The sequence below is a fragment of the Gasterosteus aculeatus genome, chromosome Y (assembly GCF_964276395.1).
Source record: "Gasterosteus aculeatus chromosome Y, fGasAcu3.hap1.1, whole genome shotgun sequence".
Classification (NCBI taxonomy): domain Eukaryota; kingdom Metazoa; phylum Chordata; class Actinopteri; order Perciformes; family Gasterosteidae; genus Gasterosteus; species Gasterosteus aculeatus.
Window position 1 is genome coordinate 16,593,969 of NC_135709.1, and position 12,789 is coordinate 16,606,757.

The 12,789-nt window shown below is 40.3% G+C and overlaps 1 protein-coding gene across 2 annotated transcripts in view; it reads left to right on the forward strand.

Annotated features, from left to right (window-relative positions):
• LOC120812474 (leucine-rich repeat-containing protein 4C-like) overlaps positions 1-9,300 on the forward strand; it is a 49,127-nt gene extending 39,827 nt beyond the window's left edge. For both annotated transcript variants that reach the window (XM_040168476.2, XM_040168478.2), the window contains one exon: positions 4,376-9,300. In XM_040168476.2, coding sequence (XP_040024410.2) covers positions 4,427-6,367 — 1,941 coding nt within the window. In that variant the 5' untranslated portion in view covers positions 4,376-4,426 and the 3' untranslated portion in view covers positions 6,368-9,300. The remainder of the gene's footprint in view (positions 1-4,375) is intronic.
• The last annotated feature ends 3,489 nt before the right edge of the window (positions 9,301-12,789 follow it).

Below are 12,789 nucleotides of genomic sequence, written 5' to 3' on the forward strand. Positions count from 1 at the left end.
TCGGATTTATTTGTACAACAACCATGTTAAAACAAATGTTGACCAACGAAATGATCTCTGCTTTGTTTGCCGGGTGAGTTTACTTATACTTACTTGTGTGTCCCCAATATGTCTGCAATATAGCGAACGGCCTCTTAACAGGAATACGACTGACAATCACTAACTTTATATTCCAAAGCACCCAGACCTTCACCCACTCAAAGAAACGTAGCCGTGTGCTACAGAGTTTAGTGTTAGATAAGCATCAAGTAGCTCAACTGAAGAACTGAAGAAAAACTAACTCCGAAGGAAATCCAAGAGCAGAGTGTAAATCCACACAAAAGCAGAGACCAGGGCTGACACTCGAGTGCGGGAAATCTGTGCAACTGCTAATATATCTGAGTGCAAGCATACTGCTTGAGACAAAAAAATAAATCAGATCCAATGCGCAAGTAGGGACTTTTATAACTAGAGTAAAAACAGGACTTTTCAGAAGTGAAACCAATGGGTGATACTCTCAAATTGAAAGAACACGCACTAAAGATACAGCAATTGCTATAAAATGGCACACGTATACCTGTTAAATACAAAAATATGGATGTTCTGGTCAATGTGTTATCATGTAATGCTAATGATATTTTCTACTAGAAGATTGTCCTCATTACCATATGAAGATGTATATGGATCACGTGAATTAACATGTTTTGATATTACATGTTGAAGATATATCCTTTTTGCAGTATAGACACATTAAGATTTGTTTATATTTAGAATCAGTGTGAATTATTTCCACTTCGTAAATCAGAAGTGAATTCATAAATGTTGCAGATCAAAAGTCTACTTTGCCCTAATCTGGGTCATGCTTTTCTGTTCTCCACCAGATATTTGGCACTTCATAATCTGTTAGGACAAATTCCTTCACTGTGGTAATTAAATCCAATTGTGTTGCTTTCATGAGGATGCATTGTTTTGCTTTTTAAATCAACCTAACCTACGTTAGGTCTCTTAACGAGAATGCGCAAGGCAGAGTTAAAAAAGATATCTGAACACAATAAGCCCTGGTGAAGTTCTTCTCCACATTTGGACTCCCGAAAGTGATCCAAACTGACCAAGGTACTAACTTCATGTCCAAATTGTTCGCTGCTACAATGAAGAATCTGTCTATCACACATCAGGTCTCCAGCGCGTACCATCCAGAGAGCCAGGGGGCTCTAGAGCACTGGCACCAGACCTTGAAGACGATGCTGAAGAAATACTGTGTAGAGACAAATACTAGTTGGGACGAGGGAGTCCCCTTTGTTCTGTTCGCTGTCAGAGAAACTATCCAGGAACCATTAGGATTCAGTCCTGCTGTTTTTCCCCCAGGCGTCTCCTCTCCCGCATCGCCGGTGGACAGTGTGGAGCGTAAAGAGGCTCCAGCTCCTTGGACGCTGCCAAAGTTTCTTCCGTTTTCCCCAGTGGCAGGTGGATCTGAGGTAGGGGAGGTAGACAGGCTGCGTAAACAAATGGCACATCTTCAGGCAGAACTGAAAGACAGAGAGGAGAGAAAAAGATATGATTTTGAGTTGGAACTCCAAAAAATAGAAGCAGACAAGGAGGTCAGAATTAAAATTAGACAGATGGAGCTCGAGGCAGGTGTAGGGGTCTCACCCTCGGGTCCACGTGAGCCGCCTCCATTTAAGGTGAGCCAAAACGTTTCTATGGTTCCACCGTTTAGGAAGACCGAAGTAGACCGCTACTTTCCCTGGAAGACAGTTTGCAGTATGATGTGGTTAAAGCAACGGTGCTTAGAGCCTACGAGCTAGTACCTGAGGCCTACAGGCAACGCTTCAGGTCTCATAAGAAAGTGGGGAGTCGTACATTTGTGGAGTTTGGTAGGGACAAGGAGTCTCTATTTGAGCGCTGGTGTGCAGCGAGCAAGGTAACAACTTTGTTGGATCTGAAAGAGCTCGTTTTATTAGAAGAATTCAAGAACCACTTATCTGAGCACCTAGTGGTGTACTTGAATGAGCGGAAGGTAGAGACGTTGACCCAGGCCGCTGACTGAAGACTTACAGAAAAAAGAGAGTGTTTTTACTGTCATGAAGTGGGCCATTTGATTTCAGATTGTGCGGTTCTGAAAGCAAAGACCTCTCAGTCACCACCCCGCAACAAGAAAAGTGTCAACGGTCCCCTCCCTTCTAGGGAGCTGGTGCGTAATAAATCATCAATCATCTATTCTGCTGCCATAATTTGGATTGCTGATTTTTTCTTGGAGTCTTTTTGAAGTTTAATTTATTGACGAGGAGGATGAGTAGATAGTGGGATGAGGTATACGGATTCCTTATCGGGAGGATAATTATTCACAGATCTGTGCTGTGCATCGCATTTTGTAGTTGGTCTTATTATTGATGGAATGTCCCCTTGAAAAAGCTTTGGATTTGACAGAATAATAGCTGCGTATGGTTTAACTTTTATTATAATTCACTTCTGAGGGTCAATTGTTTAGTGCCAGGTTTTCATTTCTTACTAATTTAAGCTGCAATAAAGAAATGTAATCTGTCTGATCCCTGTCAAATTTGCCTGGACCCCAGCATGGGAACACATGCTTTCTCCGCCCTCGGGCTATTGCTACTTGGAATTAAAATGTTGTAATAGAAGAATAAATGGAGTAAGTAATCAAGCAATTAATCAGTAGTTACAGTAATAGCCTGCTCGTGAAGTTAAGAGCTGTCTGTTGCAGATTAGGCTGCGCGTTAAACATACTGCATAGAAACAACAGCTGCGCATGTATTTAATGTGTTTGACTCTGACACTGTTTAGAAATCAACCATAATAGTAATGCTTTTACACATTCGTGTGTGTGTGAGAGAGTGTGTTTTTTATCTACTAAACTGTCTCTTTTATTCATCAAATATATGGCAGAAGAACCCTTGTCTCTTAGGACTCACATAGTTACTTTGTTTTTAGATTAGAACTTATTTGTGTGACAATCAAAAATATTTAAAGGTGCCATTTGCACCTCCAAAACACATTATACTTTAAGTTCACTGCAGGTTGCACATACGGCTTTCTGTATGAAGTTTACATTATTTCTTCAAGTTCATTTTGTTAACGTGATCCAGTTTCCTCTCGCGCTTAAAAGCATTCAGGTAGAGGCGCTATAAAAATGTCTCTTTATCTGTGCTTACTCTGTGACTCACTTCCGACCTGCCTTCCATGTTTTTCACTTAGAAGAGTGAAAGAAATATTTGTATGGCAACAATTAAAAATATTGTTGGAATGAATTTTTTCAGCTATGCGAAAAGCTAAACCATATTATGATAGCTTCAGTTGGCACATCGCAGCATTCACTGCAAGGATTTTTATTTCTACCAATAAGCTATTATCTGCTTTCTAACATTAAATTTGAGACAATATATATTCACTTCCAATATCATTCAGATAAATCAATTCATGAAGTCAGACATGCTTTCATACCTGAAAACTAAAGGTAATAGAATTAATTCATTTGTTAGTAGTGTGACAAGCTATCTCTTCATGGATCTCCAGCAAAGCTACATTTTGATATTTAATACTTGAACGCTTCTGCAAATTTGCTTTAGAAACCAATTGTTCTTGCCTCTCTCTACGTGAAGCCGTTATGTGCTGGGATTTCCATTCAGTCAATAACACCTTCTCAAGAACTTATAACTACTCGATGCTAGTAATAACTGATTAGACTAAATTGTGTCTTTATGAAGTCCACTATTGTATCACACCATTCTATGAATATGCACTTAAAACTCCCAATCCTAGTGAATCCTGACTTTAAATGAACTGGTATTAGCAAGTAGAACACAGGAGCATAAAATTAATGAATAATGAATGAATAAATTAAATGAGCACCATCATCATCTTCTCTCTTGCGCACAGTAAATCTAACTAAATTTACATTGTTTGTATTTCATACATACATAAAGAGTTACACAAACAAATTCCCCAGTACTACTTTCTTCTTTGACATCCCAGTCACATACGTGCCTTTGAGGAACTGAGAGTTGCAATCAGACAAACCCAGATTCCTCAACTCGAAGGATTGGTGGGTGGCAAGCTTCCTTGTTATTTATGTCTCTCGAGTCTCAAATAGAACTGACTCAACACAGCAGTAGTAGCTAGTTTTCTTCCCTTCCCGTCCTCCTCCCACAGAGATGCAGCACAGAAGTCAAGATATTCGTTGTGATTTTATTTCATGTGACTGAGATTGCATGGAGTATGTGTGTGTGTGCCTATGTGATTATGTGACCCTCACATTTAACTTTATGGGATTCCTAATTTGCTTTGCTGAGTAATTCACTGCCAACTATTTGAAGTGACATATGACAGCATAAAAATGATCAATTATATAATGTATCTCCTTTCTCTCTTTTCATTTCAGCGAGGCCAAATCCTCATTCCAAAGAGTGCAAAACCAGTCAATGAATTATGAATGTTAAACAAGATGACCTCCTCTCAGCAGCAGCAGATGATGCAAGGTCCTAGGTGGAACCGGGCCTTGTCTGACCCTTTTTTTGTGCTGCTTCTGGCCCTCCAGCTGCTGGTGGTGGCAGGGCTGGTACGCGCTCAGACATGCCCCTCTGTCTGCTCCTGTAGTAATCAGTTCAGCAAAGTCATCTGCACCCGGCGAGGCCTGCGAGATGTCCCTGATGGCATCTCTACCAACACCCGATACCTAAATCTGCAAGAAAACCTAATTCAGGTCATAAAGGTGGACAGCTTCAAGCACTTGAGACATCTGGAGATCCTACAACTGAGCAAAAACCACATACGCAAAATTGAGTTGGGCGCCTTTAATGGACTGGCCAGCCTCAATACCTTGGAGCTTTTTGATAACCGCCTCACCACTATCCCCAACGGGGCCTTTGAGTACCTGTCCAAACTAAAGGAGCTTTGGCTGAGGAATAACCCCGTAGAGAGCATCCCCTCCTATGCTTTCAACAGAGTGCCCTCATTACGCCGGTTGGACCTCGGGGAGCTCAAACGTCTCTCCTACATATCTGAGGGTGCCTTTGAAGGGCTGAGCAATCTACGCTACCTAAATCTGGGAATGTGCAATCTGAAGGAAATTCCCAACCTTATCCCCCTAGTGAAGCTGGATGAACTGGAGATGTCAGGGAACCAGCTCGCTGTTATCCAACCTGGCTCTTTTAGGGGGCTCATCTATTTGCAGAAGCTATGGATGATGCATGCCCAGATCCAGACAATAGAAAGGAACTCTTTTGATGACCTGCAGTCACTAGTGGAGCTCAATCTAGCCCATAACAACCTTACTCTTTTGCCCCACGATCTCTTCACTCCTTTACATCATCTAGAGAGGGTACACTTGCACCACAACCCGTGGAATTGTAACTGTGACATCCTCTGGCTCAGCTGGTGGCTGAAGGAGATGGTCCCAGCTAACACCAGCTGCTGTGCCCGTTGCAGCTCACCAACCCACCACAAAGGACGATACATTGGCGAGCTGGACCAGAACCACTTTCACTGTTACGCTCCTGTTATTGTGGAGCCTCCAGCAGATCTAAATGTGACGGAAGGAAGCGCTGTCGAGTTGAAATGCAGAGCCAGCTCTTTGACGTCGGTAAACTGGATTACACCCAATGGTTCCATCATGACACACGGAGATTACAAAATCAGAATATCTGTGCTTACCGATGGCACCCTGAACTTTACCAATGTTACCATGCAAGACACCGGAACGTACACGTGTATGGTCAGTAATTCTGCAGGAAACACAACAGCGTCTGCCACTCTCAATGTGTCCTCTACTGAGAACAGCAGCTTCAGCTACTTCACCACGGTGACGGTGGAGACAATAGAATCACCACACAATGAAGCCTTCACCATTGCTGTGCAGCAGAAGGTGGGCCCCACCCCTCCTGCTGGTACATGGGAGTCTGTTTCGCCAACCTCCACAACAACCACAACAGTCCGGACTCCGCTCTACACCCGCACCACAGAGAAGACCTACACCATCCCAGTCACAGATCGCGATGGTTCACTGAATGGTTTGGATGAGGTCATGAAGACCACCAAGATCATCATCGGCTGCTTTATTGCAATCACACTCATGGCAGCAGTCATGTTGATCATCTTCTACAAGATGCGTAAACAGCACCACCAGCAGAACCACCACGCACCCACACGCACCATTGAGATCATCAATGTGGATGAGGACTGTGTAACTGGAGGCCAGGGCATGGAAGGGCACCTCACCCTGCCTCCTCTTGAGCATGAGCACCTCAACCACTACAACGCCTACAAGACTGCGTACAATCATGCCTCCACTATCAACTCTATACACAGTCCAGCCCACGAACCTTTGTTAATTCGGGCCAGCTCAAAAGACAACGTACAAGAGACCCAGATCTAATATATTTGTGTTTTTTTCTTCAAAATCAAACACATTGAATGACATGAAGACATTAATGACAGAACATAACAGACAATTTGGTTTTGAGAACTATGGCTAAAAAAAATGGAGCAACAGACTTGTGCATTTGGCAAATTTGTGGCTGGTGATGTTTATTCAATGACTTTGGGAATTAGGGTATGTCTACTGTTTCAAAAAGTGTCTTAACATAACAGAAGTTATTTATTTAACAAAAACCTATTGTGGTTAAATCAAGAAAAACGTTTATTCTGCATTTATTTTTTCAGCACTGATTTTTTTTCCTCATTTCAACAGATTGGTTTACGAGTACTTTCAAACTACTAAAGAAAATCATTGTTCGTTCTGGACAAACTGCAGCCTTTGGATCAGACTTAATTTCGCCCATCTATCAGACAAATCTAGAGCACATTAGTGATCTGCTTCAGCTGTGGATAAAGTGATGAAATCTAACTGAGATTAGTTGGACACTTCATTCATGTTCAAAATCTCACAGTGAGTGACGTAAATGTCAGTGTCGGAATTTGATCATAATTCATTATTTAATCATATCTGTCAGATACACTTTAAGCACTCTGTTTTGCAATCAAAAGACTGAGGATCGTAAATGAGGAGAATATGTCCTTTGTTCCACTATTGTAAAAGTAGAGGCTCGGTATTAGAAACACATTTAAGTTAAATTCACTTATATTGATTAACTATGAAAAATCTTACATTTGTTTTTGTGTTCCTAATGTATATGCAAAATGTTATCCCCAATCTCCACTTCTTCTGACTGAAGTTACCAGCTTCTCTTGGATGTATTACAACCATTATAGAGAACGTTCCATTAATAGACCGGTTTAGATTCAGAGGGCCATGATACAGGAACGGCATTAATTGGTACCTTAGAATCTGCATAATTGTGAATAAAAATGTAGGAGAGTGTTGTGAAGAATGTAGATGATCTTACATTATGGCAAAAGTTCACTGCCTGGAAATGTTTTCAATGTATCATGACCTCACTTTTACATATCAGGGCTTTGCAGTGTGGCATTTAAAAGGAGGCTGCTTTTAAGTCATCCTATTCATGCTGGGACCCCCTTACCTCATCTGCAACACTGTAGGACTGAGTGCTGTCAGAAGCAGACTGATGAGCAGATGAAAGAGCTTAAACCCTTTATACAGCTGCCTGAGCACATTGCCTGTCATCTGTGTGCCACCCTCTCACATGGGCAGTACCTGGCACCTCCAGATTCACGCCCTGCCCCTGCCAACCGCAGGACATGGCCCCCGAGCAGCGGGGATTATGCCGTGAGAGGCTTTAGGAGTGTGTGGGATCGACCAGATGTTTGGGTCGCACCTGCTTCTATCCCCTCTCCCTTTTGAAACACCGCAATATCCATTTTAATTGATGATGCTCATGGCTTTTGCATGAACACTGCTCCACATGCAGCCGTGCCCTGGAAACCGTTTCAAAGTCCCACTCGTGAAAATGGTAGCGGGCAACATAAATTCAGAGGTTAGGCAGACATTTGTCAGATTCAACACTTACATAAATGCCCCCAGGTATATTTTTATGAGACAACTGCAGTTTTTGCTCCACTTGCATAAAAATGTTATATGTATGAAAGTTAGGCCACTTTCTTGCTTTAGTCAATAAGGACATATATAAAAGACAATGGCTCTTTAAAAAATACAGTTACAGATAGTGGCATGCGCTTTTTTGGGGGGCCACCATTCACTCCTCTAAACTTGAAGCCCAAATTTCACAATTTATACACTCTTTTTTTCAAACATCCGATACTAGTTTCATCTTGGGTTAATGATTGGATTTTACTCATGTTAAATAATCCATATCTCTACAGTCCATGTGCATGCTCATGTTTTTCTAAACTTTAGTGTAGTACAGTTAAAACACAACTCTTTCATGGGCTGTCCATGTAGGTAAAAGCCTGTTATAGCACCCACTTTCTGTCCTTTAAATTAATTAATTAAATTAATTAAATTCACTGTAATCCACATTTGCCAACCCCTGAACATTCTAAAAGAAAGCAGAGTAGCTGAATATGAGTTTTCCAGGAGTTCACTTCCCACATTTCAGAATAAAGACAAACAAACAAAATGACTAAACAATAAACTATTCACAGCCACCATTGAAGCTAATACAAGATGGAGTGTTTTATTATCGAAAAAAGAGCTGTGACCTTAAACACAAAATAAGATGCTTCCCATAACTCAATTATTATCAAAAAAAGTAAAAAAGAGTTAGAAAGATAATAGAACGATAATCCTGGATTTGTTTAGTAAATTAGTTTAATCCACTTTGAATTCTCTGTCCCCAGACCTTTTTAGTCCAGACAGAAGGATAATTGATATCATAATTTTTTTGTCACCCCTTGACACAACTCATCCCATAATTGCACTTCTGTAGAATGAAATTGGCTTCTATTATTTTTCTGTGTTTAAGTTCCTTTGGTTGGAAAATCCAGTTTTACTCAGTTTACCTAAGAGAATGCAACCATTCTCCCGTTTGCCTTTTGTTGGAGGTAAATCGTCTGAAAATCGACATGGTCAATTTGTTGCATTTTAGTCAAGCTGTCTCATGTATGTAAGATATCTAAAAAAAAATTGTCAATTTTTCTTTTTTTTTTTACATTCTTTTTTTCTCAGAGGGAATGCTGTTTTAGTGGTAGATTTATATAAAAAAACATTTTTAGAATAAAATACAACAAAAAAATGGATACATTATGATTTTACTTGTGCCAACAACCTGTTCTAAAATTGAAAAAGAGAAACATGCTGTAAAAGAATAAGATTGGTTTTCATGTTAGCATTCTTTCAAGACCTTTAAAAAGATATGCAGATTGATTATAGAGACCAGAGTTTGTAGTTACACAAAATATGGTTAAATAAACTATTGTTGTTTTTCTGTATTGTTTGGTTCTTGCTTTCATTCTGTGGCACAAGAGCATGATAGATATTCTAACAGTATTGAAAGTCGCATGTCTTAATCTAAAAATCTAGTACATTTGTACCATGTTTTCCACTCCATTCACACAATTTATTATATAGCTGAATTATCTGTAATGCCAATATTCATCAAAATTATAACTTTTCTAGACATGTAATTTGGTCATTTACATTTCTAGTGACTTATTAAAATAAATATTATAATATAGCAGCGATGAACGGGCCTTATATCTGCTGTATGGTGATGAATAGCACATAGGAACATGAGTTATGTTGGCCGATATCCAGTTCACAAGACTCATGCTAAAACTAGTGCTGGCCAACGTGTTCTAGTCACATTTTTAACATGTAAAGTAAAAATAGTAGAAGAAAAACGTTCTCGGAGGCGCCTGAGCTGCTTCTGATGAGGCTTCCTTTGGTCCGTAAGCATCTTCTGATGGACAGACAGTAAGAACAGGAAAACCAATTACTACTAATACCAAGATTAAAATACAGCGAAAATGAATGCGGTTAACATTTTGTATTTTTAATGGTTTGCCTTGACATGGGGTTAGTTGCAATTATATTGGAGTCTGGATCCTTGTAAGGGCCTATACCAGTACAACAATGGACTAGAAATCTCCTCTATTGTTGAATCCTGCCGCTAACGTAGGGCTGTTTTGAACAGCAGGAACCGGAGGGAACACGCACTGTTCTCCTCAAACAGATATTACAGAGTAGGAATGTTCAGCTCTCCAAACAAACGTTCGACAATGACATTCGTATTTGCTGAGATGATGTCTGCTCATTTTTGTCATCCAAACACATGCAGACTAAAGCATACATTCTTAACTTTGAGGAAACATTCCCATACAATGAATAATTCTAACCAGCTTGCTCTTGTAAGCGCATTACAGGTTTGTTTTTATTACAGTTGCCCATTTAAAAAAATGACCAGGGCTTCATCCACTGGCTTTTGACTAACACGCCATTAAGCTCCTCGTTTCCTTATTTATTCTGCTCCCGAGGCTCAAATAAATTAATGAGTGCTTAATTCCAGCGCAGTGTTCAGCATGCTAGTGTTTGAATAATGTGTATAATATTTTAATTCATGACAGCAAATTGAGTAGAAAGGATGTGTGACAATAAGTAAAAAGGCAGCAGCCATCATTGCATTTAGGTTCAACTAAACATTTCAGAAATGAAAAGCAATGCCTGTATTTGAGATGTTTTCAAAACCATCTCAAATAATGAAGCAATAAGTATGATTCAGATATGAAATACTACCGTAAATCTAAAGGACAAGTCAAATTTCTCTAACACAGTGGAATAACAATAAGGAATACCTCAAAATTGTAAATTTGCTTTAAAGTAAATGAAATTCAGAAGCATAATCTAGATGTCTACAGGATATCATCATGCAATCAACATGGACCTAACCATCAGAAAGCAATGGCAACTTCCCTGTTCTGTGAACATACATTTCATATATACATATGTATATATATACTAGAAAAACGATATGTGCCAGAAATGCTTCCGCTCATGCGTCCCACCAAAATGTTTTTTTTTACAAAAAAAAAAGATAAAATATAAAGCATGTGAGATTTCAGATTAAATACGCTATTGAAAAGTGCCATGTGGCCCTGAGATTACTTTAATTTTAAGATAATTGTCAAAGGGTACTTCAAGGCGTACTTCATTAAACCCCACATTATTACGTTCAAGGGCAACAGATTTAATTAAAATCTAATTATTCAGTAGTATTGGTAGAACTAGCAAAATCAGTAGTATATGGTTGCCGTTTGTGCACATTATAACAGCATAGCGTGCAAGGTTTGGGTCCACATCTTAGTAGCCTTACACGTTGCATCAAGGGCAGGCAATTGATATGTCTGACAGCAGATTCTGTCCTACAACCAGGAGACGTCTCTTGGAGGATACCAGTGAGCAGAGGCACAGTGCACCCACTGTCATCCCCTCCTCCCCCCACCTCCCTCCCTCCCTCCCCCGCTCTCCTGGAGTGCTGCAGTATCAAAAAAAGGTCGGTCTCCATCGCAGAGCTTCCTCTCCCTATAAGGAGAGTTACTTCCAGGAGCTGTGTTCACCGTGTTCAAGCTTACCAGCAATGCAGTAAAGCAACCCACACTGCTGCACACTGTAAATGCACCAGCAGCCGCATATGTATGCGCGGTCATTCGGTCATCTTTCTCCCTCGCTCTTCATCTTATGTGTCCTCACATGCCAACAGATACACACAACAACGTGGTAATGGCCCGGCTTTGTTCTGTGTGGGCGACGGAGACGGCGTGGGCTGCTGCAGTGCTCCGAGTCTGTGTTCCCGTGGAAACTGTGATAGTAGGATGCACTGATTGACCCTGTTTGGAATGCCAAGAGTTAATCAGGCACAAAACACCATTGCTTTAAAAAAAAACGGCATCATTTAACTCACTCCAACTACTTAGTTTAGATATTGTTATTAGTTGATCAAATCAACATTTGATTCATTGCCACTTTCAGGGAATATTAGGACAGTAACAAATCCTTCAGAAGGGTCAATATATTATAATAAAAATTAGATTAGATAATTAGAAAAGAAAATACAGTCCTTGGAGTTGGACCAAAATATATTTTACTGTTAATTCTAAAGTGTAAAGACATGTCTGTTCAAAAGTAATTGTTAGAAACTGCTTAGAAACAGATTATGATGCACTCAGGACAGCTGGCAGGCTGTTCGGTAAATAACATTGACACCAAATCACTGCCACACAACGTCTCTCAGGCAGGGAACAGCAGCAGAGTTCAAAAGCCGGACTGTTAACAGATATGGTGCCACTTCATGCTGCCCTTTCTACCACAAACACCTGGCAGCTTGTTTCATTATTCTATAAAAGGTGTATTCCTCCACCTGTTTCCCTATCACAGGCTCCTACCTTAAACGTTTTTTAATTTTATATTAAGGAGAACAATATTGGAAAATTGAAAACTGCAGTCCAGTGTAAAGAACGTGTAGCATAAAGCTGCGCTTGCTGTGAGAGTGAAATGCTCAACTTATGTGCCCGATGAAAAATGAAATAATGGTTGTGCTTTGGCACCCAGTGAAGTCACGGGTGTACTTTGTGGTACTGTGCACTTGGTCGATATTGAATCATACCGATGTTTTGGGGATGTATTGCTGGTATCTTACAGGAAGCAAATCTGCCGGTGACGAAGGCATGAGGTCATTCAGAGTCTGCCGGGAGGGGCAAATAGTAGTAACATTACTAAAATTCCGATGACGAAATGATGTTGGCTCTTACGTGCACATCGCGGCTCATCGGACAGAGTTTGCTTCAAGGTTCCAAACTTTGTTTCCAAATGTTGTTGACGGATGTTTCTTTCTAAATTGCAGCTACAGCAACAATTTGTATATTTCCTACGTGCAGCTCCTATGTGACATTCACAAGTTGATGTGATCAATGCAGTAAAGCACT